The sequence below is a fragment of the Leucoraja erinacea genome, chromosome 11 (assembly GCF_028641065.1).
Source record: "Leucoraja erinacea ecotype New England chromosome 11, Leri_hhj_1, whole genome shotgun sequence".
NCBI lineage: Eukaryota > Metazoa > Chordata > Chondrichthyes > Rajiformes > Rajidae > Leucoraja > Leucoraja erinaceus.
The window spans coordinates 16,082,817-16,109,721 of record NC_073387.1 but is presented as its reverse complement, the minus strand read 5'-3'; the positions used below and the strand labels follow the sequence as shown (position 1 = coordinate 16,109,721).

Below are 26,905 nucleotides of genomic sequence, written 5' to 3'. Positions count from 1 at the left end.
GAGTTACCGTAGCGGCGAGGCTGGGCGTTATCGGTGGGCAGGTGAGGGTCGGCGGCGGCAGCATCAGCGCGGAGGTCGGTGGAGGCGGCGTCCTGGTGAGTGTTGAAGGCGCTCCTCGTGGCCAAGATGGCGTCGCGGGACTCGGGCAGGCGATGCAGGGCAGAGTCGGGGCCCGGAGTCTGCGGGTGTTGCGGGCCGTCGGGAGAGGCCTGGAGGCGGGATAATTTGAGGTCCTTGGTGTAGTTCAGATGGGCCAGGACTTGTTGATTGAAGCGGTGGATCTTCCGGCGGATAAAATATAATTGGGGTCCGTTGCAGGTCTGGGTAAGTGAGGCCTGAAGTTCAGGTAGGGTAGATGTGAGTTCCTGCTGGTGCCGACGCATCGCGGCCAGGGTGGATCTCAGTGCCCGGTTGGAGAATTGCTGGGTATGCTGGTAGATGGCCAGTCGGTACTGATGGTCCGGTTGGGGTCCGAACTGGGAGGTCGGGAACTGTAGCTGGAAGCCATGGGGTATGAGATGGAGGCGCAGGCAGGCCCCGAGGAAGCAGATGTGGCTGTGGTATCGAGTCTGGGTAAGAATGTGGTCGTACAGTTGGAGGGCAGGAGGGATCACAGATGGGGGACAGTTAGAGAGGAGGTTGTGAAACTGTCTCCGGAGAGAAGAGGAGAACTTCTTCAAGGTAGGCATATCTTGAAGAGATAAAGAGATTACTTTGTGTGCTTTGTGTGCTTTGCTCAAGATTCCACCATCTGCAGTTACCTGTGCCCACAACACATTGTTGCATCTTTGTGCTGATGCATTCAGATGGCATGTTCATTTGCTTACTGGTTTAAAACATTGTTTATTCTATAAGTGGGGGGTTCAGAGAGTAACCCTGTGTGACCTATTGTTCTTGTCTGTGGCAGATTGATGATGAACACGTGACACAGATAGATTTGGAAAACAGTTTGATCACGACATGGAAAGATGTGCAGGTAGGTGGCCAAGCAAACCTCACCCAAGAGCAATGACTGGTCACTGTATTCAGCTGAAGATAGGTGTAAACTATATATAAATTACACATGAAGTCTACATGACAGTGTGTAGTAAAAGAATGTGAATTGAAACAAGACATCACCGATTAGCTTCAGGGGGAATTTAACTCTGAAAAGGACAGCAGCAACCAAAATATATATGGCAGCCGCAACATATTAAAACATTCCAGGAAGCTTGAAACTTAAGATAGTCAGCAAACCCACCTACCAATCTATTAGCACAGGGAGGGGAAGAAAATAGAGTAGGTGAGAATAAGAGACAAATAGTTTACACAGTGCCTTTCAGATTGCATTCAGGGTATTCTAAGGCTATTACAGACAGCAAAATACAGTACATGTCAGGGAGTGGGTGAGTATAGCAACCTAATGTAAGATCAAACCAGATAATGTGTACAGGGGTAGCACAGTGGCGCAGTGGTAGAATTGCTGCCTTACAGTGCCAGAGACCCGGGTTTGATCCTGACTACAGCTGCTGCCTTTATGGATATGTTCTCCCCATGACTGCATGGGTTTTCCCCGGGTGCTCCAGTTTCCTCCATGGTGGGCCAGAGGGCCTGTTTTGTGTTGTTTCTCTAAAGTAATTAAATCTTTTTTTTAATCTAGTCTCATAGCCTACCATAGCCATTAACTTTTTTGATTGCAGCAAACCCATCCAGTTAATTCATTATGCTTCAGGAAATTTATCGTCCTTGGGTGGTCTGGTTTATATCGTATGATCTGGTTTCGAGACCCAAAACGCCACCTATTCATGTTCTCCAGAGATGGTTCAGGTCGAGTCCCGAAACATCATCTATTTATGTCCCCCAGACATGTTGCCTGACCTGCTGAACTACTCTACCACTTTGTATCCTTTTGTGTATTAGCCAGCATCTGCAGTTCACTGTTTCTACCATCCTGCTGAGTGATGAGTTAAGAGTCCTGTCCCAAAACGTTGCCTGTCCATTTCCCTCCACAGATGCTGCCTGGCCCATTGAGTTGCTCCAGCAAATTATTTTTTTGTTGATTAAAGTTATAGAGCTTCTATTTTAAAAATTAAATTGATAAATATTAACTGCTAAAAATAAATCCCAGATTGATACACTATATTCATTTGTAGGTCGTCGATTTCTATCCCTCCTAACAGTTTCTTTGGTTTACAGCTTTCCCAGGCTGGGGATTTGATCATGGAGGTGTACGTTGAGACAAAAGCAACTGACAGTTGTATGACCCTCAAGGTAGGTTTGCTGTCATATTTTCAGCTGAAGGTACCGACTCCACCGAGGCCACGCCGACCATCAATCACCCCTTCACACTAGTTCTATTTATCTTATTTTCTCATCCACTCAATATGGAAAATGTGGAATTCTGTTAACCTTCAACGAATAAAGGACAGTGAAAGACGTGGCCAGAGAGTACTAAACAATCTAAGTGTACTTCAGCGAGGAACCCATTCTGTCTTATGTGTGACCAGACACCCACTGATGTGTTGATTCTTGTATACTCTCAAAAATGACCCAGCAAGCCACCCAACTAGTGATAACTAATTAAGGATAGACAATAAATGGCGACTTTGCCAGCAACCCCAGATTCTGAATAATTATATAGGATGAATTTGGTGGAAAGGAATGAAGATGGGTTAATATTTGCATCTGTACTGTTTCTTGAACTCCTTCTGTTAGCATTAGCTATGTGTTTGTCAGGCCATTCTGGGTTGGTCATATTGCAAAATTATTTCTGATGGCATTGTGGCACAGCACGGCGGAGTCTATTTGGAGGTTGTAGTGTGTAATAGCCTGATGGTTATTGGGAAGAAGCTGCTCCTGAACCTAGATGTTAGAGTTTTCAGGCTCCTTTTCCTTCTTCCTGATGCCTTAAAGCGCCAGAGATCCAGGTTTGATCCTGACTACAGGTGCTGCCTGTATGGAGTTTGTACTTTCTCCTGGAACCCGTGCTGGTTTTCTACGGGTGCTCCGGTTTCCTCACACATTCCAAAGACGTACAGGTTTGAAGGTTAATTGGCTGCAAAATTGGCAATTGTCCCTAGTGTGTGGATAGTCCTAGCATACAGGGATCACTGGTCGGCGTGGACTCAGTAGGCCAAACGGCCTGTTTCCGCGCTGTATTCTTAAACTAAACTAAACGAACCTGACTTTGCAGGTATCACCTACAATGACATCAGAGGAACTGACGAATCAGGTGCTAGACATGAAGAACATGTTACCAGGAGAAAGAGAGGTTTGGGTCACCTTCGAGTGCATTGAAAACGGTGAACTGGGTAAGTGTCAAAATCCTGTCACATGAATGTTTGTGAGAAAGTGTGTCGGAATTTATATTTTGCCGCTATATTTAATATTCATGATTGCAACATAACTCCAATCTCTCTAGAAATGCAAGGAACAGCAGATGCTGCTTTACAAAAAAAGGCAAAGTCAATATATAATACACACACACACACACACACACACACACACACACACACACACACACACACACACACACACACACACACACACACACACACATAATGCACACACACATAAATAAATAAACAATAATAGTGCAAATTTAAAAATAATGGCCCCATATCTATATGGTTCGGTGACTATTTGGAGGTTGTAGCGTGTAATAGCTTGATGGTTATTGGGAAGAAGCTGCTCCTGAACCTAGATGTTAGAGTTTTCAAGCTCCTTTTCCTTCTTCCTGATGGCAGTGGGGAAATGAGTGTGTGGCCAGGGTGGTGTGAATCTCTGATAATGCTTGCTGTTTATTCCCTTATCATGTATCTGTACACTGTAAATGGCTCGATTGGAATCGGATTCCACTGACTGCTTAGCACGCAACAAAAGCTTTTCATTGTATGTGACAATAAACTAATCTTGTTTAAGAAGGAACTGCAGATGCTGGAAAATCGTCTTTTTGTGGCAGTGACTCTTGTACATCCCTTCGATGGTGGTGAGGTCAGTTCCAGTGATGGAGTGGGCAGTGTTCACACAAATTTCCTGCCCTATCCCCACATCCCTCGATTCTTCCAATAGCAACTTATCCAATTCTGTATTGAGCACAAAATATAGATCAACAGCTTTCTGGTTGCAAGAAGCCTGCAATGATGTGAGCAGAGTGAATGTAGATAGAAACATTTGTAATTCTGAGGTTCCTGTATTCTAATGCCACTTCACTAATATTGGTCTCCTGTACTTGTGTGGAGATGAGAGCTGTGCTTTTTCCCTGATGGTCGTCCTCTTCAATAAATTTGCTCATTTCCACAGAGAGACCTCTCCACTCGAAGGAAAAGGTTCTGGAACAAGCTCTCCAATGGTGTAAGTTGGCAGAACCCAGCTCAGCTTATCTGGTAGTGAAGAGACTCCCGGAAGAAGGAGGAAACCTTTACTCAGGTAAGAATTCATGAGAACTGCTCACTCACGACACTAGGGACCCCCGGGTTCGATCCTGACCTTGGGTGCTGTTTAGAGGTACAGAGATACAGCATGCAAATAACCCCTTCAGCCCATCGAGTCCATGCCATCCACCAATCACCTAGAGAACAAAGTGCTAAAGTGCTGGAGGAACTCCACGGGTATGGCAGCATCTGTAGGGAGAATGGATGGATAATCTTTTGCGATGTTAAGGTATATATCAGAACCATCATCAAAGATGACAGTTTAGAGATACAGATACCGCATGGAGAAGGCCCTTCGACCCACCGAGTCCACACGGACCATCGATCACATATAAACTACTTCCATATTATTCCACATGCATTATGCACACTACAGGCATTTTACAGAAGTCAATTAACCCACAAACGTGCATGTCTTTTGGATCTGGGAAGCAACTGGAGCACTTCGAGAAAACCCACAGGGAGACGTACAAACTGCGTATAGACAACACCCATAGTCTGGATTGAACCCGGGTCTCTGGTGCTGGGATGCAGCAGCTCTAACACTGCGACATTGTGCCGCCCATATGTGCTGTCTGTGTGAAGTTTGCATCTTCTCCCTTTGACCACTTGGGTTTCCTCTGGGTGTTCCGATTTCATCCCACATCCGAAAGACATGCAGGGATGTAGGTTATTTGGTCTCTGTAAATTGCCCCCTGGTATGTAGGGCTGGATAGACCATGAGAGATTGGGCAATGTCCTCCTTCCAGTGTTCTTCATTCATGGGCTTCCTGTGGAACCTTGTACTCCGGAGGAGATATTTATCCTTTTCATGCATTATTTATCTATTTATATTAATATTTATAAACAATCTAATTCATCATAACAAATTTCACGTTTCCTTTGATAGACGAAAGAAAACCATGTGCCCATTGAGTCTAAGCCAGCTCTCAATGCAGTCTCACCAATCCCATTCCCCCACAACCTATTTTCTCTCACATACCCATGTAGACGCAGTCCAGACCACCAATCAAACTAACCTCCCTTACATTGACTCCATCTATACTTCTCATTGCCTTGGCAAGACCACCAGCTTAATCAAGTATGAGGTACACCACAGACACTACCTCTCTTCTCTCCCATCAGGCAAGAGCTACAGAGTTTTGAAAATGCGCATCTCTAGTTCCAGGAACAATTTCCTCCCAGCTGTTATCAGGCAACTGTACCATTCAATCACCAACTACCTCATTGGAGACACTCAGACTTCATCTTGCACTAAATGTTATTCCCTTTATCCTGTATCTGTACACTGTGGATGGCTGGATTGTAATCATGTATCATCTTACCGCTGACTGGATAAAACACAACAAAGAAGCTTTTCACTGTACACTGCTGCACATGACAAAAAACTAAACTAAAACTAAAACTTACTGTCATATCTTTGGGATGTGAAGGGAAACCAGAGAAAACCCATGTTCACGCAGGAAGAACATACAGGTTCCACAAAGACAAAACTGCTAATCAGGAATTAACTCAACACATTGGAACAGTGAGGCAGCAGGTTTTCTGACTGAGTCACCTGAGATAGAGTTTGTTCTATTAAGTTGAATGTGCTAAGCCCATGTCATAAGAAATAGGGGCAGGAGAACATAATTTACCCTTTCAAGGGAAACGTGCAACTTAGTAGGATCTTAGTTGACCTGACCTCAGCCCTAATTTCCTGTCTATTTCTAAATGATGTATTCACGGGTGTGGCCACAGGGGGAGATGGCAGCCCTACCGGCAGTCGGTTTGTCTTTTCATTCTTTTTGCTATTTATTTATTTTTGAGTTTGTTCTAAGTTTGTTTTATTGTTCTTCGGTGTGTTTTATGTGGGGGGGAGGGGATTGGGGGAAACTTTTTTCATGTTTTTACCTTCCCGGAGATGTGATAGATTTTCGGATCACGTTCTCCGGGTACTGCGGCCTACAATCGCTGGAGCTGGAAGCCTCCTCGGACTGTCGTGAGCCCCACCCCAGGGCGCGGATTTAACATCGGAGCGGGTCGCTTGCCTGGGATCGCTCCCACCATGACCACCGCAGACTGTAACATCAAGGGCTCGCAGTCTCGGGTGAGGCCGAGTCGGGTGCTCCAACGCTGCGGAGGGCTCGACCAGCCCCGACGTGAGATACGATCACCTGGCGCGGGGGAGCTGACATCCCCCCGATGCGGGAGTGGAGCGCCTCGACGCGGAGGGCCTGAACGCCGGCTACGGGAGTCAAGATCGTCCTGTCAACGGGGGCTCGAGGCCCACGACCGAGGAAGAGCTAGGGGAAGGACTTGAACTTTATTTTGCCTTCCACCACTGTGAGGAGTGTGTAGGAGTCACTATGGTGGATGTTCAATGTTAAAATGTGTTTTGATTGTTCCGTTTCCAAGATGGCTGCCGGAAGGGAGAGTGAACGCTGGCGCGATTAGCTGCCGCTGCTCTCTCTCTGAATTGGGTATTGTTGATGTCCTTACTATTTATTTTTTATTTTTTGTTGTTATATTTTTTTTGTTTTGTTTCATTCCGCTTACATGTTTTGTAATCTGTTTACTAAATTTTGTAAGGTGTCCTTGAAAGTCCTTGAAAGGCGCCCATAAGTATAATGTATTATTATTATTATTATTATTATTATTATTATTATTATTATTATTATTATTAAATAACCCACTCATCTAAATAATCCACAATCCATTTGGGCGGCACAGTGGCGCAATGGTAGAGTTGCTGCCTTACAGATTCAGAGAACCGGGTTTGATCCTGACTACGGGTGCTGTCTGTACGGAGTTTGTATGTTCTCCCTGTAACGTGATGGGTTTCCTCCAACATGTCAAAGATGTGCAGGTTAATTGGCTTCTGTAAATTGTCCCTAGTGTGTAGGATAGAACTAGTGTTTAGGGCGATTGCTGGTTGGCGTTGACTCAGTGGGCCAAAGGAACTGTTTCCGTACTGTATGTCTAAACTAAACTAAATTAACTAATCTATCAAAGAGAAGTCTGCTAATCTTGTTGTTGTGTGTAAACGCTCTAACAAACCAATATGATGGGCATAACTCTCTGTTTTCCTTTATGCAACGTGTGATAGCAACTAAAAATGAGACTCCAAAGTGTGGGGTCTTGAAATGTCGAGAGGAACCACCAAAACTACTGGCTGGGAACAAGTTCCAGGAGCGATATTTCGTTCTGCGAGATCACAAGCTGCTTCTGTTTAAGGATAAAAAGGTAAACTCATGATGTTCATGAAAGTGGTCGGTTATATTATTCGTGCTGAAACTGTTTCGGGAACAGCGGCTAGCTGTGTTAGCCAAATATGCTTTGTTTTGGCCTAACATGTAAGCCATTTAAAAAGTTCAAGCTGCAACCACAGGATATCTGAATTGAAGATTGATCATACAAGTCAGTGGTGAGGCAACACTTGTTCTATGTGCATTTCTGGTCACTCTGTGAAAGGAAGGATGTCATTACATTAGAAAGGGTGCAGAAGGACTGGAAGGCTTGAGTTACAGGGAAAGGCTTGATAGGCTGGGACATTGTTCCCTGGAGCAGGGGAGGCTGAGGGGTTTAGTTTAGTACATTACAGCACCAGAGACCCGGGTTTGATCCTGACTACGGGTGCTGTATGTACCAAGTTTGTACGTTCTCCCCGTGACTGCGCTGTTTTCTCCGAGTGCTCCGGTTATCCCAACATTCCAAAGATGTACAGGCTTGTCGGAAGGAACTGCAGATGATGGTTAAACCGGAGATAGACACAAAAAGCTGGAGTAACTCAGCGGGACAGGCAGCATCACTGGAGAGAAGGAATTGGTGATGTTTCATGTCGAGATCCTTCTTCAGACTCGTTTGTAGGTTGATTGGCTTTGGTAAAGATTGTGAATTGTCCCCAGTGTGTAGAATAGTGCTCGTGTACGGGGATCGCTGGTTGGCAGGGACTCGGTGGTCCAAAAGGCCTGTTCCATGCTGTATCTCTAAATGAAACCAAACAAAATACTGTGCCCAGCAATGATCTTTGCAATCTGCAGGGATATAAAAACTCAGTTAAGCATGTGCAGAGAGCACAAACATTTTATATCCCCATTCCTTCACTTCCAATTGCAGTCTTGTTGTTCCATGTTTGACAGAGTCAGAAATGATCAACATGGCCCTTTGGCCACAATACATGACCAAACATAATGCCAGATTCAATTAAACTGCATTGATCTCTATTCCTCCATTCCCTGCAGATCCACGTACCTAGTTAAAAGCCTCTGAATGCTGCTGTCATTCGTGTCTCCACCACCATCTTTGGCAGCACATTCCAGTCACCCATCACTCTGTGTGAAAACACTAGCCCCGCACATCACACTTAAATTTTGTCCCTCTCACTTTAAAGCTATTACCTCCGGCCTTTACCATTCCCACTCTGACTGTCTACCTGATGTAGAAGATGATACGTTGCACATTTTTGGACCAATTTCTGCTAGTCAGTGTCATGAACGTTGATGACATCAATGTATGTCGATATGAAACTGCAGAAAAGGGTATTTGTGCTGGAACGAGTTGTGGCTGGAAATGTGATTTTCTGATGTGCAGAAATCACAAGTGACACGGTGTTGTAAAACATCCAAAACAACATCACCAACAGGCCAATGTTACAACTTTGGCTGACTGGATTAATAAGTGTGCAATGGATGAAGAATGTGAATGTCCTATTTTGCAGAGCTCCAAGCCAGAGCGGGAGTGGTCTGTCTTCTCGCTGAAGGTTTACTTGGGCATTAAGAAGAAGCTGAAAGCACCAACAGTGCAGTAAGAGCATTATTTACAATCTCAGGGGGAGGAGTGATGGGGAGGGGGCAAACAGGGGGATTTGAAATAAAACCCAAATTGCACTGATCAGCTTAGTCATGTTCAGTGATACAAGTTACCACATCTTCAGTCTCCACCTGTTACGAGATCTGTTGCAAGAATGATCAGACTTTATAACCCATAGATTTTTAGAGCACTCTTGGGTGAAATGTTGGAAATCAGTTGCGCAGCTGGTAGACCTACTGTCTCACAGCTCCAGAGGCCCGGGTTCAATCCACACTTCGGGTGCTTCTGGTGTGGAATTTCCACATTCTCTCTGGGTGCTCTGGTTTCCTCCCACATTCCAATATGAGAGGGTTTGAGTTAATTGGCCTTTGTAAATTGTCCTTCGTGTGTAGGGAATGGGAAAGTGGGATCATATTGATCTAGTGTAAACAGGAGATCGATGGTCACTGTGACTCGGCGGGACAAAGGGCCCGTTTTCATGCTGTATCTTTCAAACAGTCAAAACTTAATTCCGAGTCAGCATCTCTAATCAGAGGTTATGCCGGCAATCTGTTTCTATGACTGTATATTCCCTTGGCTCATTATTATAACCAGAAAATTAGTGAGGACGAAAAGAGTGCACACATTTCTGTGCTGATGAAAATAATCAGTTCTCCTGCAGTGTAGTGTTCTAAGGATGGTCAATTTATTGAATATATGCTATTGTGCAACATACCATGCGGTAAAATCTTGTTTCCATAAGGAGTGTATCATTGTCCTGTTCTGATGCCATGCTCTGGTATCTCTGTTTAAAAAAACAAAGTACTGAACATTAGCATTTGAATTTATTCTCTTAATTGTACTAATGGATCATTTTCATTTGTTATATAGGTGGGGGTTCACAATTTTTATGGATAAGCAGCAATGGTAAGTAAACATGGACGACTCTCCCACACTTTGTTCTGTTGAAGGTCTTAGTGTGATCCATCCACACTGAGGGTCTTGCACCTAGGTTGCTTCAGGTGAACTCTAGTTTAGTTTAGTTTAGTTCAGAGATACTGCATGGAAACAGGTCCTAGGGCCCACAGAGTCTGTGCCGACCAGCGATCCCCATACACTGGTACTATCCTACACACTGGAGACAATTTACAATCTTTACAAAAGCCAATTAACCTACAAACCTATACGTCTTTGGAATGTGGGAGGAAACCGGAGCACCCGGGGAAAACCCACGCAGTCATGGAAGAAAACATGCAAACTCCGCACAGAGAGCACTCGTAGTCAGGATTGATCCCGGGTTACTGCTGCTGCACCACTTTGTCTTGAAATTGAAAATAGATTCACACAATAAATGTCAGTGAAGATTTTGCTGTAAACCCAGCTGAAACTTTGAACAAAGTTGCAGAAAGACTTGGCAATGATAAGTGTTTAGGAATAGACATTGAAAAGGTGGATAGAGTTTTTGCAGCCTATGGACAAGGAGCTGAAATGTTTTTGGTCATCAATGAGTTTTGTCGTGTGCATTGGGTACATCAAGTAGATTCACAAAATACCAAGAGGGAAAGGGTTGAAATCTAACATCATACTGAATTTGCAGAAGTTGAACATAATTCCAGGTGGGATTTTCACTGGTCCATAATTGCAGGAAGAATTTTCACTAGTCTCGTTTGGAAGGCGGTCTTACTCCACCAGTAATCAATTCCTGTAATTGCCAAAACTGCAGATACATATGTTCACCAGAAGAGCTTATTTCTCAGTAATTCAATACTGTTTCATTTGTCTCATAAGCAACTGCACAATGAAATTATTTTTGCATATATAAGTCCAAAGTCTGCTACGCCCAGGTGCTCAATGTACCGGCCTCCATTTTAATCTATTTTGTTTATAACCTTGATGAAAATGTACAATTATTGAACACACTCTTGTTCTTTCATATTGCACAACTTCAAACAGGCAACAGAGAGGTAGTCAAGGTGGTTAAGGGATCTGTCAAGAAGCAAACGTGGCTAAGATGCTCAAAACTAGCATGAAATACCACTTGGCCAATGTCTAATTGAAAGGTCGAACAAGTCGACAACATGGAATGCGCATCTGCAGAACCCATGATGGGAAGATTAAAGCCATTCTTGGAGCTTGTTCTACTAAATCTTGGCTTTTAATCATGAATGAAGCTGTTGAGTCCAAGTAGTCATGGAGCCATTCACCATAGAAGCAGGTCCCATGGCTTCCCATCTACATACACACACAAGTACCTCTTTATACTAATCTCATTTATCAACATTAACTCACCATGCCTTGGCAATTAAAATGCTCATCCTGAGGCTACTTGAATTCTGTACCTCCACCTTCCCTTCAGGCACTGTGTTCTAGAAAAAGCCATTTCTCTTTTCAAAATATCTACCAACATGAAATATGTTAATGCATTTAAAAAAAATAGTAGTTTCTCTTGAAGTTAGACACAAACTGCTGAAATAACTCAGCTGAGCATTTTGTGTATATTTGGTGTAAACCAACATCTGCAGTTTCTTTCTACATATTACAGCTTCTATTGTGCCTTCAAAATCCCATGCCATTTACAGGGACTTATCAAGTGAAATTTGATCACAAGATAGAAAGTAGACACAACATTAAAGCTGTGAATTAGAAGATCTGTCTCTTAGGTGATACTGATAACAGAGGTGAGGTGAGTTAAGGAAGGATTTTAACCCAAAACAGTTGAAAGACCTCACATGAACTACAACACAAAGCAAACTGGAAATTTGCCAGACATCAGACGTGCAGAGGCACAGAGAGCTCAGAAGGTTGAAGGTTGCAATGCAATGTGTTTTGGAATTGCAATGTTTCACAACCAGGTGAAACATTGATGAACGAAAGAAAAGGACAGAATCACTGGAGTGTAGATTGTTATGTTACTGAATTACTGCTTGACTGTGCAGTCAGTTCTGTCTGTGGTATTCTTCTGCCACCTAGTGACTGAACACAATTCATGCCATTAATATAGGCAGTCCTATATAGGCAGTCCCTGAGTTTAGTTTAGTTTAGATATACAGCATGAGAACAGGCCGTTTGGCCCACCGAGTCCACGCCGCCCAATAATCACCTGTTCACACCAGTTATAAATTATCCCACTTTTACATCCACTCCTTACACATTAGGGTGGCATCTGCAGTTCTTTGTTTCTCTCTAAATATTTTGAAAAGTTGTGTAATAGCCTTTCTGCTGACACAGTATTTATTGGTTTTAAACACCATGATTCCTCTATTCCTCAGTTCTCCTTGGGATGTGATCATTTATTACGTATGTTATAGAGTCATACAGCCAGGAAACAAGTCATCAGCTCAATTAGACCATGCCGGCCAATATGCCCCATCTACACTATTCCCATCTGCCTGTGCTTGACCCAGAACTCTCTAAACCTATACTATCCATGTACTGTACCTGTCCAAATGTCTATTAGACAAGGATAGTACCTGCCTCAACTACCCCCCTCTGGCAGCTCATTCCATATACCCATCACCATTTGTGTAAAAAGGTTACCCCTCAGATTCCTATTAAATCTTTCCCCCTTCACCATAAACTCATGCCCTCTTGGTCTCAATTCCCCTACTCTGGGCGAAAGACTGTGCGTTTTCCCGGTCTATTCCTCTCATGATTATGTACACCTCTATAAGATCATGCATCATCAACCTGCACTCCAAGGAATAAAGTCCCAGCCTACTCAACCTCTCACTACAGGCTCCCGAGTCCTGGCAACAACCTCGTAAATCTTCTCTGCACCCATCCAGCTTGACAACATCTTTCCTATAACATGGTGACAAAAACTGAACATAATACTCTAATGTGGCCTCACCAACGTTTTATACAACTGTAACATGACCTCCCAACTTCAATACGCAATACTCTGACTGATGAAGAACAATGTGCCAAATGCCTTCTTGATCACACTATCTACCTGTGATGCTACTTTCAAGGAAGTTCTAGTCTTATACTTGTCCAGGACTGTTGCCTTGATGGTTTGTTGTTGGATTTCTCTCTCCATGTGGTTTTGATAGTTTGTAGTTGTTCTGTTGCAGGTTCCTGTGCTGTTCAGGACAATCTGAGATGTGGGATTGGACAGCTAGCATCCTTAGATCTCAGGTAAAGAACATCTTGCATTGGTATGGACTTTTATTTTAGTTTTAGAGATACAATAGATAGACAATACAACACGGAAGCAGGCCTTTCAGACCACAGGGCCAGTACCACCAATGATCCCTGCAATTTAACACTATTCTGCACACACTAGGGAAAATTTACACTTATACCAAGCCAATTAGCCTACAAACCTGTACGTCTTTGGACTGTGGGAAGAAACCAAAGATCTCGGAGAAAACTCATGCAGTCACGGGGAGGACGTACAAACTCCATGCAGCACCAATTCATGATTGAATCTGGGTCTCCGGCACTGCAAACGCTGTAAGGCAGCAACTCTACTGCTGCGCCACCGTGCTGTCCCTAACTCTTCTTGTCTGAGTTAAATGTCTAGAGGCATCAAAAATCAACCTTTCAATTTAAATGTTACATTATCTTGTCCTAAGCTGCATGAAAGAGGAATACATTCTAGCATTTATGTTGTGCTTTTTAAAGGCCTTTCTAGGTGCTGTACAACCAATGAAATACTTCTGAAGTGTGCCCACTGTTGTTCTTGTAGGAAATGTGGTGCTAATTAGTACACAAGATCTCACCAACTACAATGTGACGATGATGGAAAGTTATTGGCCAGGATGCCAAGGAATAATTCAAACGTTAATAAAAGTGATGTCATGAAGTCACATAGTCCAGCTGCTTTGGGGCCTTACTTTAATTTGTCATCTGAAACGCAGATGTTCCCAATTAGGCTCTGTTCTGTAAAAGGGATCTATGGCATTTGATAGATCTTCTGTTCCAGGACAAGTCTCCATGTCCATGTTTATTGGGCCCAAGCAGGTATAAACATTTCTACATTGAAGGTATTAAAACTAATTTCCTGAAATAGGTTAGGAACAGAAACTAAAGCTGATGTAGTATAGTATTAGTATGAGGAAGATGCTTTAATGAATAATTGATTCAATCAGCTCTGCCAGAAGAAGATCTGCTCTTCATCCGTTTGTTCTGTTAAGTACAAACTGATGTGTTTAATACATGGTTCCTACTCTTAGAACGAATGTTTTTTTTTTCGTGATGGTACACACGAATACAGTGCATCACCGCCCTTTAAAAGGTTAAATGTCATAATTTTATTTTGCAGCACATGACATTTATATTTATTAATCATTAATCAGCTTTTTGTGTACAAAGAAAACAAAGGTTAGAACCAAGGAGTGATGGGAGGAATGTGTTGATAAATATTCCAGAGTTTGTGCAATAGAACCTGGCTTCTGTGGGACCTTCTTCAAAAGATGTCATCGTCAAATTTATTAACATATGCACAAGTTTACAGGTACAATGAAAATCTTGCATACAGCAGCAGCATCACAGGCTCGACAGCACACGGAAACATAAAATTAGATGTAGATTTATATATACATCACATATCATTTCATTGACCTTGACAGCATGGATCTGATGCAGAAGGTGTAGGATTTCAGTTTTGCATGTGCTTCCTTGTGATCTGCCTGTCTAATGTTGCTTACTTATTCCAGGTGGGAAACAAATGTAATTATCAGCATTTTTCAATCCAACAAATGAAACAACCACGACGGGGCTTATTCACATACCGGTAATTTGCATACAGTTTATGTCACTGTAAACCATATGATTTAGGTCAATACACACAACACTGGAGGAATTCTGTCGGAAGGAACTGCGGATGTTGGTTTAAATCGAAGATAAACAAAATGCTGGAGTAACTCAGTGGGACAAACAGCATTTCTGGATAGAGGGAATGGGTGATGTTTCCAGTCGAGACCCTTCTTCAGACTGAGGAAAAGGATGGGTGAATCCTTTTTCTTCTTCTCCTTTTTCTCCAGAGCTGCTGCCTGAGCTGCTGAGTTACTCCAGCACTTTGTGTCTCCCTTCAATCTGAAGAAGGTTTCTGACCCAAAATGTCGCCAGTCCATTCCCACTGTGGACGCTGCCTGACCCGCTGAGCTCCTCCAACACTTTGTGTCTCCATATGAGTTATTTCCTAGTTTCAGTACAAAGGAATAAATTGATGCTCTTATAACACTCCAATGCCCTTTACAGTTAATAAAGTCTTGAAGCACAGTCAAGGGTACAAAGTGATATTATATTTTCTTCCTTTCAGCATGATGACCTCCGACCTACAATATTAAGACGCCATTCATCGTCCGATTTATTCAAGCAGAAATTTGGAACCATGCCACTTATTTCGCTCCATGGGGATGAAAGCAATGCCATTATGCTATCTGCAAATCAAACTCTGGTAATAGCAAGATTGCTACTCCTGGCCATTTTTATCTTTTAAAACATTAATTGGGGTATTTTGCTTTTGACCTGTATGTCTGATGCTTTCCATTGCGTAATGGAATTTGCCAGATCTCAAACCCATTTACTTTGTTGGTTGAGCCACCTTGTTGAATCCGCTGCCCATATGGTGCTGTTTAACATGAGACATTAAACCAACGACAATCATGAAATGTGGTTACATTTCCATGTCAAGGTGCATTGACTCCATTGTGTAAGACTTCACTCCAACAACATAAGAGGATTCAGTTGTTTCCTACATGAAAGCTCGCTGCTACTGAATTATTACATAGTCACAGAGTCATACAGCATGGAAACAGCCCCTTCATCCCAATTCGACCATGCTGACCAAGATAACTGATCTAAGTTACTCCCATTTGCCTGCATTTGCCCCATATTCCACTATTCCACTAACCCTTTCCTATCCATGTACCTGTCCAAGTGTATTTTAAATGCTGTTATGGTACTGCCTTGGCTACCTCCCCTGGCTAAGGAATGTTCATACTGGAGAGGGTGAGGGATACTGATCTGATTGAGCAACACTTACTCCTTGGGTTATAAGCCTATTCTTGGTGCAACACAGAAAAGGTGAATGATAATGGAATAAAGAGCTATCTGATGTCCCACTCTGTTGTCCTCTCGACACCTCTCGTGGTTCCTTCCATTTGGAATAATATCCCATCTCCGTTTTACTGTGGAAATTAGACCTTTTGTCCTTTTGGGCAAAATGCTTCTGATCATAACAATTCACAGCAAAATTCTCCTCTTAGTCACAGATTATCTTAATATGATAAACCCTTGCCTTCATCACCCAACATTCCAGGTCCAGATTAAGGATGCATCAGGTTCCTCCCTCCCCATTTTAGATGATTGCTTTATTTTAAATAGCTTCTTCAATGAATAAAGTGGTGTCTGAGCATATGTATTATATTTTAACTGTGCAAATTGGAAACCACTCTTTGTTTAATGAAAATAAGGAACTATTACATAGTGACAAGCATTATAAAATGAGTTGAGGTGCATTGTGCAAAGACCTTTCTCTGTGTAGTGTATGTTTGCTGTTTGTACAGTTTTTTATCTCTCTGTTTATGGTTCCTTCCCTCATTTTTGCCTTTGTAACTATGGCGCACAACTGCATTTTCAATAGCAGGTGGAAATTCGTAAGCTCCAAAACCTGCCTCACCCAAATCTTCCCTAATGCCCTGAAGGGAAATTCAGTTTGAATAATCAATAGGAATTCTACACTGGCACATCATGCAACTGATAGAAGAAACACAAGGGGGGGGAGAGAAGGGGAGAGAAGGAATGGAGACACTTTTAAGAAGCCAGACAACTTTTAATAAAGTTTAGCGGGCATTTAACATTACCGGTTAATTTTCCTTGATTCTGAGAACTCCAAAGAGCCAATTAAAATGCCTGGGCAGCAAAGGAGATTGCCCAGGGCTACCTCGATTGCCTATAACTACATGGCGACCCCACTCCACTGCATTACGAGTTCAAAAGAACCATGCCGACCAATTTTTACTCGCATAAGATTTTTCAGCATGCTGAAAGATTTTCCTCAAACAATGTGAGGCCGCGAGTATGCGGGAACTTCTCTCGAGTTTGAAGGAGAGTTACAGTGATCTCCTAGGACCACGTGTCGACCATGCTGCGAATTTGTGGCGAGCACAAACTCTTCTAAACTCGGGAACAGGCCCTTTACACTATTCTACACACACTAGGGACTATTTACAATTTTACCAAAGGTTATTGGTGTAGAAACTATCTCAAGTTATTTTTGGAGGGGAGGGCAGGAAGTTTCAGATTTCCGCCACACTTTTTTGTGAAATGTTGATAAATAATTAAACTTTGCCGGCATGGAGGCGCAGTGGTAGAGATTCTGCCTTACAACTCCAGAAACCCGGGTTTGATCCCGACTACGGGTGCTGTCTGTACGGAGATTGTACACTCTCCCTGTGATCCCATGGGATTTCTCCAGGTGCTCTGGTTTCCTCCCAAACTCCGAAGACATACAGGTTTGTAGGTTAATTGGCTTCGGTAAAATTGTCCCTAGTGTGTGTTGGATAATGTTAGTGTATGGGGTGATCGCTGGTCGGCGCAGACTTAGTGGGCTAAAGGGCCTGTTTCCACGCTTTCTCAAAAGTCTGGAGTCTAAAGACTTTGAAATAGGTTAGTAAGTCAGATTTTGTTGTAATGAAGCTATTTACTATCTGAAATTATACCTCCACAATCTTCCCTCACCCAGATTTACCTGATTTAGGTGCAGTGAGAGCAAACTACAGGCGTAGGGTTTCTAGTCTCAAGAGGCACAGACTGAACAGTGGCAAGATCTTCACTGGTTCACTGGTCAAGCTCCACCCCAGAAACATGATGAAACCTTTGACAGCTGGCAATGCTCGGTTCCCATCTCTACTATCTGTCAACATTAGCCATTCACTATAACTACCTTTGAATAGCTTTGGTTTAAAATCAAACACAATTTTAAATGTAAAACAATGTAACATGAACTCCAAACAATTGAAAGGAGATAATTGACAACATCGAGCGATAAAGTTTGGAATAGTATCAGAGAAAGATAAAGCAAGAGATATCAGCCCATTGAGACCATCCTGGTGATTGTCTTCTTATTTATACTAATCCTACATTAATTTCTTATTATACATATCTTTTTAATTAAAACTATATGCAAAATTGATTATTAAAATAATTATCTATCACAGAATTTTTTTCCCCTTCTATTGCTCGTAATCCTGTAAACATAGAAACATAGAAAGTAGGTGCGAGAGCAGACCACCAGGTCCATCGAGCCCGCACCGCCATTCGCTCATGGCTGAACACTAAACAGACACACTTACCCACAAACAGTAGACACAAGACACAGAACACAAGACACTACCCTCCCCTTTATACCGCTATCACCCCTCTCCACCCCAAGAACCTCGTGATCTCCTGGGGGAGGCAAATTAGTAGTAATTAGTTAAATCACAAACCTAGTTAGGCTAGTAGCTTTCTTTTCCGCTCCCCATCAATCAGTCTGAAGAAGGGACCTGACACAACATGTCACTTAACCGTGTTATCTTGAGATGTTGCCTGACCCGTTGGATTACTCCAGCATTGTTTGTGTTTTTTCAGGCCAAGAGCTTATTTCCCGTGTATAAATGCACGGAAAATTGTAGCTGGACTGAGTTCCTGTACAAGTCCCCAGTACAAGTTCAACAGCAATGCATCTTGACTGATGCAATAGCCATTATGTTTAGGACTTCCTGCATGGGTATGAGTGCAAAAATCCAATCCCTGCTATTCCATCCACGGTAATGTAGGCCAATGAAAGCACCCATTGAAATCATGCTCCTTGCACCCTGCAGCCATGATATTTCCTCTTCATCAGAGACAGAGACATAGAATATTGCATCATAGGTACAGGCCCTTCAGCCCAAATGTCTGTGCCAAACATGATAACAAGACCAACTCTCATCTGCCTGCACATAATCCATATCCATCCATTCTCTGAATATCCATGTGCCTGTTCAAATGTCCCATAAATGCCACTAATGTATCTGCCTCCACTTGGCAGCACTTTCCAGGCACCCACCACCCTCTGTGGAAAAAAACCTGGTCTGTACATCTCTTTGAAACCATGCCCCTTTCACCTTAAAGCTCTGGTACTTAATTAATTCATCAACTTTCCTTTGATCATTTGAAAGGTACCGCATGGAAATATGCACGTCGGCCCACCAATTCCATGCCAACCATTGATCACCTGTTCACACTACTTCCATGTTATCCCACTTACGCATCCACTCCCTACACACTTGGGGGCAATTTACCGAGGCCAATTAGCAAATAAACCCGCACATCTTTGGGGTGCGGGAGGAAACCAAAGCACCTAGAGGGAATTCACAGGATCACTGGGAGAACGTGCAAACACCACACAGATAGCACCTGAGGTCAGGAATGAACCCGGGAATCTGGCGCTTTGCCACTGTGTTGGCCTGTGTATGATATTAGCTAGGAAATAGGTTCTGACTGTCTACCCTATTTAAGCCTCTTGAAATTTTAGAAACTTCTATCTGGTCTCCTTGCAACCCCTGGCGTTGCAGAAAAAACAATCCAAGTCTCTCCATCCTCTCCCTATAGCTAATGCTCCCTAATCCAGGCATCATCCTGGTAAACCTTCTTTGCGCCCTCTCCAAAGGCTCCACATCCTTCCTGTAATGGGGCAACCAGAACTGCACGCAACACTGGAAATTCAGCCTAACCAATGTTTTTTAAATCTGCATCATGACTTCCTGACTCTTATACTCAATGCCCTGACCAATGAAGGAAACATTACCATATGTCTTCTTTACCACATTGTCTATTTGCAGTGTCATTCCTTCAATCCAGAGATGCTGCCTGTCCCACTGAGTTACTCCAGCATTTTGTGTCTATCTTCCGTGTAAACCAACATCTGCAGTTCCTTCCTAGATGGATCACACCTGTCACTGATTGGGAAAGTGATGCTTGGTTCTGCTGTTTTACCTGAATGTTGATTGTAACTGTCCCGTTGATTTCTTGTGCTTTTTTCCTCTGCTTATTGCATTTGTGCCCATTTCCTTCTAGCGACGTCTACATGCTCGGAGAACGCTCTCAATGTTCTTTGTAAGTAAATTTGTGCTCCTGCCTGACAACTACAACACTAAAAAAACTAATCTCACTTTGGACTTGGTGCCTAATGGTCTCAGTAATATTTTTAATACCTCCTACGACGATGCCTCCTCCTTAAGTGTCGCTCTGCTCCCCATTAATGACAGAAAGGTCAGGAGAAGCTGAAAACCAGTCCCAAGGACAGTGCCTGCCTGCCAGCAAACATCAGCACCTTGGACAGTGCTTCGGACTGAGCTGAAAAGCATCCAATTAGCTAGGATTGGATCGACTTGCCTGCATCTCATCAACCCTATTCCTTAAAAACAATGCAGTCCCCGCCGGATGGACGAGAGAGCAGAGGAGAAGAAAGATAGTAAGGAGAAATGGAGAAGGCTGGCATTCTTAGTCTTGGCCCAGTGACTCAATCTTAACCTTGAATAGGAGGGGCTATCGGTCTCAGGCTTGTACCAGCAGCTCAGTTTTGGGCCTGAAGAGGAGGTGCTGGGATTCTTGGGGTTGTCACAGCAACCTAGTCTTCGCCTTGAATAGGTGGTGCTGGCAATAGACAATAGGGGCAGGAAAAGGCCATTCAGCCCTTAGGTCTAGGGATTGTCACAGCGGCTCAGTCTTGGCCTCAAAGGGATGGCACTCCAGCTTTACCTCTTCCGTCCCCTTCCTCATTCTTCCCCATCCTTCTCTCTCTCTCTCTCTCTCTCTCTCTCTCTTCCTTCCTTCTTCCTTCCTTCCTTCCTTCCTTCCTTCCTTCCTTCCTTCCTTCCTTCCTTCCTTCCTTCCTTCCTTCCTTCCTTCCTTCCCTTCCTTTTCTTTCCGTCCTTTTCTTTCCTTTTCTTTCCTTCCTTCCTTTTCTTTCCTTTTCTTTCCTTTTCTTTCCTTCCTTCCTTTTCTTTCCTTCCTTCCTTGCTGAAACTGCATTGGTTTTAAGGTCTAGGGTTGATGAGGTGCAGATGAGTTAATCAAATCCTGCTGAATTGGATGTAGCTGTTGCTCCTCTTGCTGTGGCTTCAACTCAGTGCAGAGTGCTGTCCATGGTTCTAGTGTATTCTGGAAGGCAGGCGCTGTCCAGGGCGTTGCTCTGCAGCTCCACCTGGCCTGATAGCTGGTAACGGGGATCAGAACGACGCTTAGGGAGGTGGCATTGTCACAATCTGTATACACTAATGTCCTAGAGCATGGCTTTGCTTCTTTAAGGGCATGTCCCACTTGGCAATTTTTTTCGGCAACTACCGGCATCATTGACTGATATATCAGGGTCGTCGAAAGATTTTTAACTTTTCAAAATCCAGCAGCGACAAAAAAAATGTTGCGACACTTGAGGAAACATCACACGCCAATACGTCATCACCACTGCATCACGCCGCATCACCTTGCGACTTTTACGGTGTCCTGATACATCAGTCAATGATGCAGAGAGTCGCCAAAAAAAATTGGCAAGTGGAACAGGCCCTTTAGATTGTGTCTGTTTATACACTTGATTTTACATGGTCATTATTTGTTCAGTTTTATCTGTGGTTCTATTTAGATTTCTATTGAAACTTTTGCCACTTTTAAGCTTTTGAGGGTCAGGTCGAAGAAGGTAAAGCTTTTCATTTATACAAAGTGTAGATGGGAGATGCTTCATGGTGACTCTCTGGAATTAAATTTCTTAGCTACATTATGGTTTTCAACCATCAGCAATTATTTTTTCTTCTGTTTTAGAAATTCTCTTATACCAGTCCTCCCTCCTCCCCTCCACATGAAGTGCAGGCAATGGGAACTTCCTGTTTTCAATGTCCTTATCTCTCTAGATTATGTAATTTAACAAATGGATCTTACGTTTGAATATTTTTTAACTTCTGTCTCTTGCCCAGTTAGTCCATTAAATTTCACCTTACTGATCCATTTAATACCTTCCAAATGACACTTAATGGGCAGTCTTCACAAATGAGCAATCACAAGTAGTTTTGTTTGTTATTGTCATGTGTACTGAGGTACAATGAAAAGCTATTTGATTGCCTGTTACCCAGCCAAAGAAAAGAGTGTACATCAATACAATTAAACCATTCAAAGTGCATGATAAATGATAAAGGGTACACCATTTAGCATAAAGATATAACAGGGGAGTCGGATAGAGTCGAATTAAAGATAGTTCAAAGTGCTCCAGTGAGGTTCAGAGGAGGTTAGGATCGCACTCTAGCTGATGAGAGGACTGGCTATTTGCCTTATAACAGCTAAGAAGAAACTGTTCCTGAATCATAAGTTTTGCGTTCTCACACTTCTGTACCTCTTCCTGATGGGAGAGGGGAGAAGAGGGGTGAGACTGGTCTTTGATCATGCTGGTGGCCTTGCTGAGGCAGCATTAATTGATAACAGGACATAAATATTTATAACCCCTGAAACTCCCTGACATGCTGATTTACAAGGGGTGGTGGGGAGAGTGTTTACAAGTCCAGATACTGGCAAAGCAAAGTAATGGGATACACGAGGTATTTACCATTTACGCTCCATACTTCAGGTTGGGACTTTGGCTGCTGTCAGTTCATTATCAATGGCCAAGTTTAAGTTCATCTCTGCTCCAGTTTCTTATGGAGCAGAGTATCAAATACTTACAAAAACCCTTCTGCTGCTTTCCACCACCACTTATATGGGAACTTCGCTTAGACCTCAATCTAAAGTTCAGGAACTGAACATAGAATCCAAAGTAATGGGCAAACTGGTTACAAACTGAAGTGTCATACCTGAGATTATAAATGAAGAAATACCTTAATTGGTGATGTTCCTGCTTCTCACAAGTATTAACGTTCTCCTTGAATGCCTACAATTCCGTTCACTAACATTAACGTGTACTCCTTACTCCTTGCATGAATACATATGTTGCATGCCTATTTATGAGAAATGAATTTGATAAGAAAGCCAGCTTGAATCCAGAGGCAATGCAACAGTGTAGACTACCTTCTGAACTTCACTCACTTGTCTGGCAATTCAGCTTTACTTCTTAAAACAAAACAAAGTGCTCGAGTAACTTAGTGGGTCAGGCAACAACTCCGGAGGACATGAATAAGCAATGTTTTGGGTTGAGCGTTCCTCAGACTGATTGTAGAAGGGGACAGAAAGCTGGAAAAGAGATGGGGGGGGGGGGGGGGGGGGGGGGGGGGGGGGGGGGGTGATAGGTGGACACAGGTGAGGCATGGGGTTTGTTTGGCGGATGGGTGGACAAAGGTTAGAGGTTAAAAGGAGACAAAAGGGTGTCAGACAAAGAGAGAAGAGGAATGAAATGTAAAGCCAGAGAGAGGGGAAAAAGGTGGAAGGGGTTGGGGGGGAAGGGGAAAGGGGGGATGCGTGCACCAGGGTGGGGCATAACAAATAAAAAAGAAAAAAGGCTGTGGGATAATGATTGAGGATAGAAGAAGAATGAAATGTGAAGTGAATGAACGGGATATAGGTGGAGGGGGAAGAGTGAAGTGTGGCGGGAATGTAGGAGAAATTGGTGCACATCCTGGTGGGGTACAGGGAAGAGAGGACGGGTCAAAAGTAATGCATGTATTTATTGGCTAATTACCTGAAATTGAAAGGATTCAGTGTTCATTCCACTGGGTTGTAAAAGTAAGCTACCCAAGCAGAATATGCGGCGCTGTTCCTCCTGTTTGCCTGAGGCCTCATTCAGACAATGGAGGAAGTCCAGGACAGCAAGGTCAGTGTGGGAATGGGAAGCAAAGCTAAAATGGTTAGCAACCAGGATATCCAGCAGGCCTTGGCGGACTGAGCGCAATTGTTCGGTGAAACAGCCGCTTGGTCTCGCTGATTGTAAAGGAGGCGTTTGCATTTTATTGCTTTGCTTCTTTGCAGCCGATGAAGATGCAGCAGGACATGTTTGAAAACCAACAGAAGGAAGAAGATTCCAGCAATGACCCTGTTTATGAAGAAGTGCAGGATGTCAATGTGATGCTGTCGATCAACCCAGACATCTCACCGGTGGACCCCACGCCAATCCTGATGACGCAGATGAAGAGAAACCCAGCCTCAAACTCACCAATACAGGACAAGTTCCTGCAAGAACTCAGTTCAGCCCTTCACAGAAAGAATGAACCCCAATACGATATCACCAAGCTGTAATACCTAGTGGATAGTCCACGGGTTCACTGACTGAATACAGTGTGTATTGTCTTGGGACCACTCATTGTTATGTTGATGCACCATGTAAGCTCAATTATGGAGAGTTTCGGATGTATTAATTTTGCCAGTCTGAATGTGAGACCACAGGTAGAAATTCATTCACAGTCACTTGCTCTTTTCAAGAATGTAGAGTCACAAAGTCAACGAGCCTGCCTTTTTGGAGAATGTAGTATATAACACCTAGTCATTGTAATGTTGTGCACCTCATGTAAATAACCAGGGATGCATTTCCACAGCAATGTTTTAGGTTGATGTAAGATTTTCCTTTAACAGTCTTAATTGAACACTCCTTTATCAATGACCACTATGATCACCGTCACGTATGTGGAAGATGTGTTCAATGTACTTTAAGCAACCTATTTAAAAGGGCAGTTTAAGTCACACATGGTTCTCATAGAAAATCTTCAATTTTGTTGGGAGATTGCCTGAACATACCCCTGACACTTCTCAACGTGTTTCTTAACTGCTTGTTCTGTAATCTTCAGTAAGAGGATGTTATTGAGGATTTTTTTAATGTGAGTTTTCCTAAGGCTCAGTTGAGCTGCACTCTCTGGTTAATCTCTCTGAGAACTTTGGTATTTTCCAGCCAAATTCTGAGCAGAATTCATGTACAAGACTGGCTGATAAACTGTCCTCAAGTTGAAGAAAAGCACCGTACTGATTTATTTATTTCAGTTTGCAGATCCTTAACTACCTTTGTGTCTCCTATCCACTCACTTATGTGAGATTGAAATGAAGTTCACAACTAACTTTCTTGTACTCATTCCTTCTCCATTAGTCTTCTACAGAGTACGAGACACAATAATACTTTCTGTTGAGACAGGTTTAGAATTTCACTGCATCCCAAATTGCAAAGAAATCTGGATAAAAAAGCAAAGAATAGTGATTAAATAAGAATCGGTTCAATATCTTGAAACAGGAAAATAAATCCTATGGTTTGAAATTATTAGGCAATAATGAGTAAGATAGGGGCTTGGTTTAAATAAAGGCTATATTTAAGTCCATGCGCATGCTGCACATTTGTACTAGGTGAAAGATAGTGCTGAACTTACCTGTGGGCATCCAACAGATAATTGGACTGTTACACTTTCTCAACGTTCAGACTAGTTCAACCAATGCACCGGATCTTATACCTCTGCCACAAATTACAGTCATGTGGTCCTATTCTGCTGTAGTTTTGTATGTTTGAGCGAAGGAGGCAAAGGTTGAGCACATTAACAATGATCATGTAATCCTGTGATAAAATATCATGTCAATTACAATGACAGGCAGCAACAGATTAAAGTGGTAACCACACCGGCACATGAAGAAAAACATGCTGCAGGAATCGAGGGCTGAGATTCAGAGAGATGGCGCATCTCTGACATTCAGTCTGAGGCTATTTCTTTCCTCCTTTTCCATTGCAGATGAAGTATGATTTTCTCCTCAGCTTGCTGAAGCTTTGAATGGAGCTTTGAGGGTTGCAACACCAACTCTTTTCCTAAACCTCTCCGCATGTCTCCATGAACTTTTAATCTTAATAATATATTTTACAGTTTGAGACTATAAAGTTTGACATTTCAATTTTTCAGGGTTTCAGTCTAAATTTGAATACCAAGAAAAATCCAATGTTCTTGTTTCATTCTGCTCAAGCTTGAGGAAGAGAGGAGAAGTTTGCCACAGGGAGGATGTTGCAATTTTAAAAATGTCTCAGTGCTTCCAATACCCTTCAATGAGATGCCAGCGCAAAGAGCTATGGCAATTTGTTCCCCAAACTTATAAGTGCTGTCTTCATTTCTTCCTTTTCCTATCTGTAGTGAAAGTGCTGATACATTATTTTATTTTATGACCCTAGCTAGATAATAAGTGTCTAATCTGATCCCTTTATTATCCATTGGATTCTGAACAGCTCTACTGTGGCAAAGTACACTTTTAGCTTGTTGTTGGCTTGTAAAATGTGGTGGTCAACTGGTAGAGGTCAGTGTTGTTAATCACCCGCAAGAGAAGATATGTCCATTGATGAAGTTCACTTGTTCCTGCTTAAGTGTATTTGCATTACATTCCCATGTGTGCAACAGGTTAGCATCTGTGTAAGAAATAGCCAACACCAAAGTGTTTTATGAGCTTTATAGGTCACAATATTCTGTCCTTGTAAATAACGGATAATCTTCAAAAGTGTGAAACCAAATGAATAAAAATGTTGTGTACATTATATATATTATTTTTTACCACTTGTAAAGGGTATGCACAATTTTACTGTAAACACGTATCAAAAACATGACATTTCACTTTTTAACTTTAAATGTAATGAATTTGGATTGCAGTAAAATATGTTGAATTTTCAACCTTAATGTAAACTTCACGATTGTGTAAATACTGTACATTTACATTTTTGTATTATAGTATGGTTACTTCAACTTGCCCAGTGATTTTGGGTGATTCATTCTCATGCATTTATTCAAGGATCAGAATTTGTGTAAAATGAAATGTAAATGCTGGCA

At 42.6% G+C, this 26,905-nt stretch overlaps 1 protein-coding gene across 3 annotated transcripts in view; it reads left to right on the top strand.

Moving 5' to 3' along the window:
- Positions 1-26,616, top strand: part of arap3 (ArfGAP with RhoGAP domain, ankyrin repeat and PH domain 3) — a 170,783-nt gene extending 144,167 nt beyond the window's left edge. For 2 of the 3 annotated variants that reach the window (XM_055642725.1, XM_055642726.1), the window contains 11 exons: positions 908-976; positions 2,176-2,250; positions 3,173-3,290; positions 4,282-4,407; positions 7,501-7,637; positions 9,112-9,197; positions 10,074-10,109; positions 13,256-13,319; positions 15,448-15,585; positions 20,232-20,270; positions 24,099-26,616. In XM_055642725.1, coding sequence (XP_055498700.1) covers positions 908-976; positions 2,176-2,250; positions 3,173-3,290; positions 4,282-4,407; positions 7,501-7,637; positions 9,112-9,197; positions 10,074-10,109; positions 13,256-13,319; positions 15,448-15,585; positions 20,232-20,270; positions 24,099-24,365 — 1,155 coding nt within the window. In that variant the 3' untranslated portion in view covers positions 24,366-26,616. The remainder of the gene's footprint in view (positions 1-907; positions 977-2,175; positions 2,251-3,172; positions 3,291-4,281; positions 4,408-7,500; positions 7,638-9,111; positions 9,198-10,073; positions 10,110-13,255; positions 13,320-15,447; positions 15,586-20,231; positions 20,271-24,098) is intronic. The other variant, XM_055642727.1, reaches the window with a different exon arrangement.
- Positions 26,617-26,905: the final 289 nt, after the last annotated feature.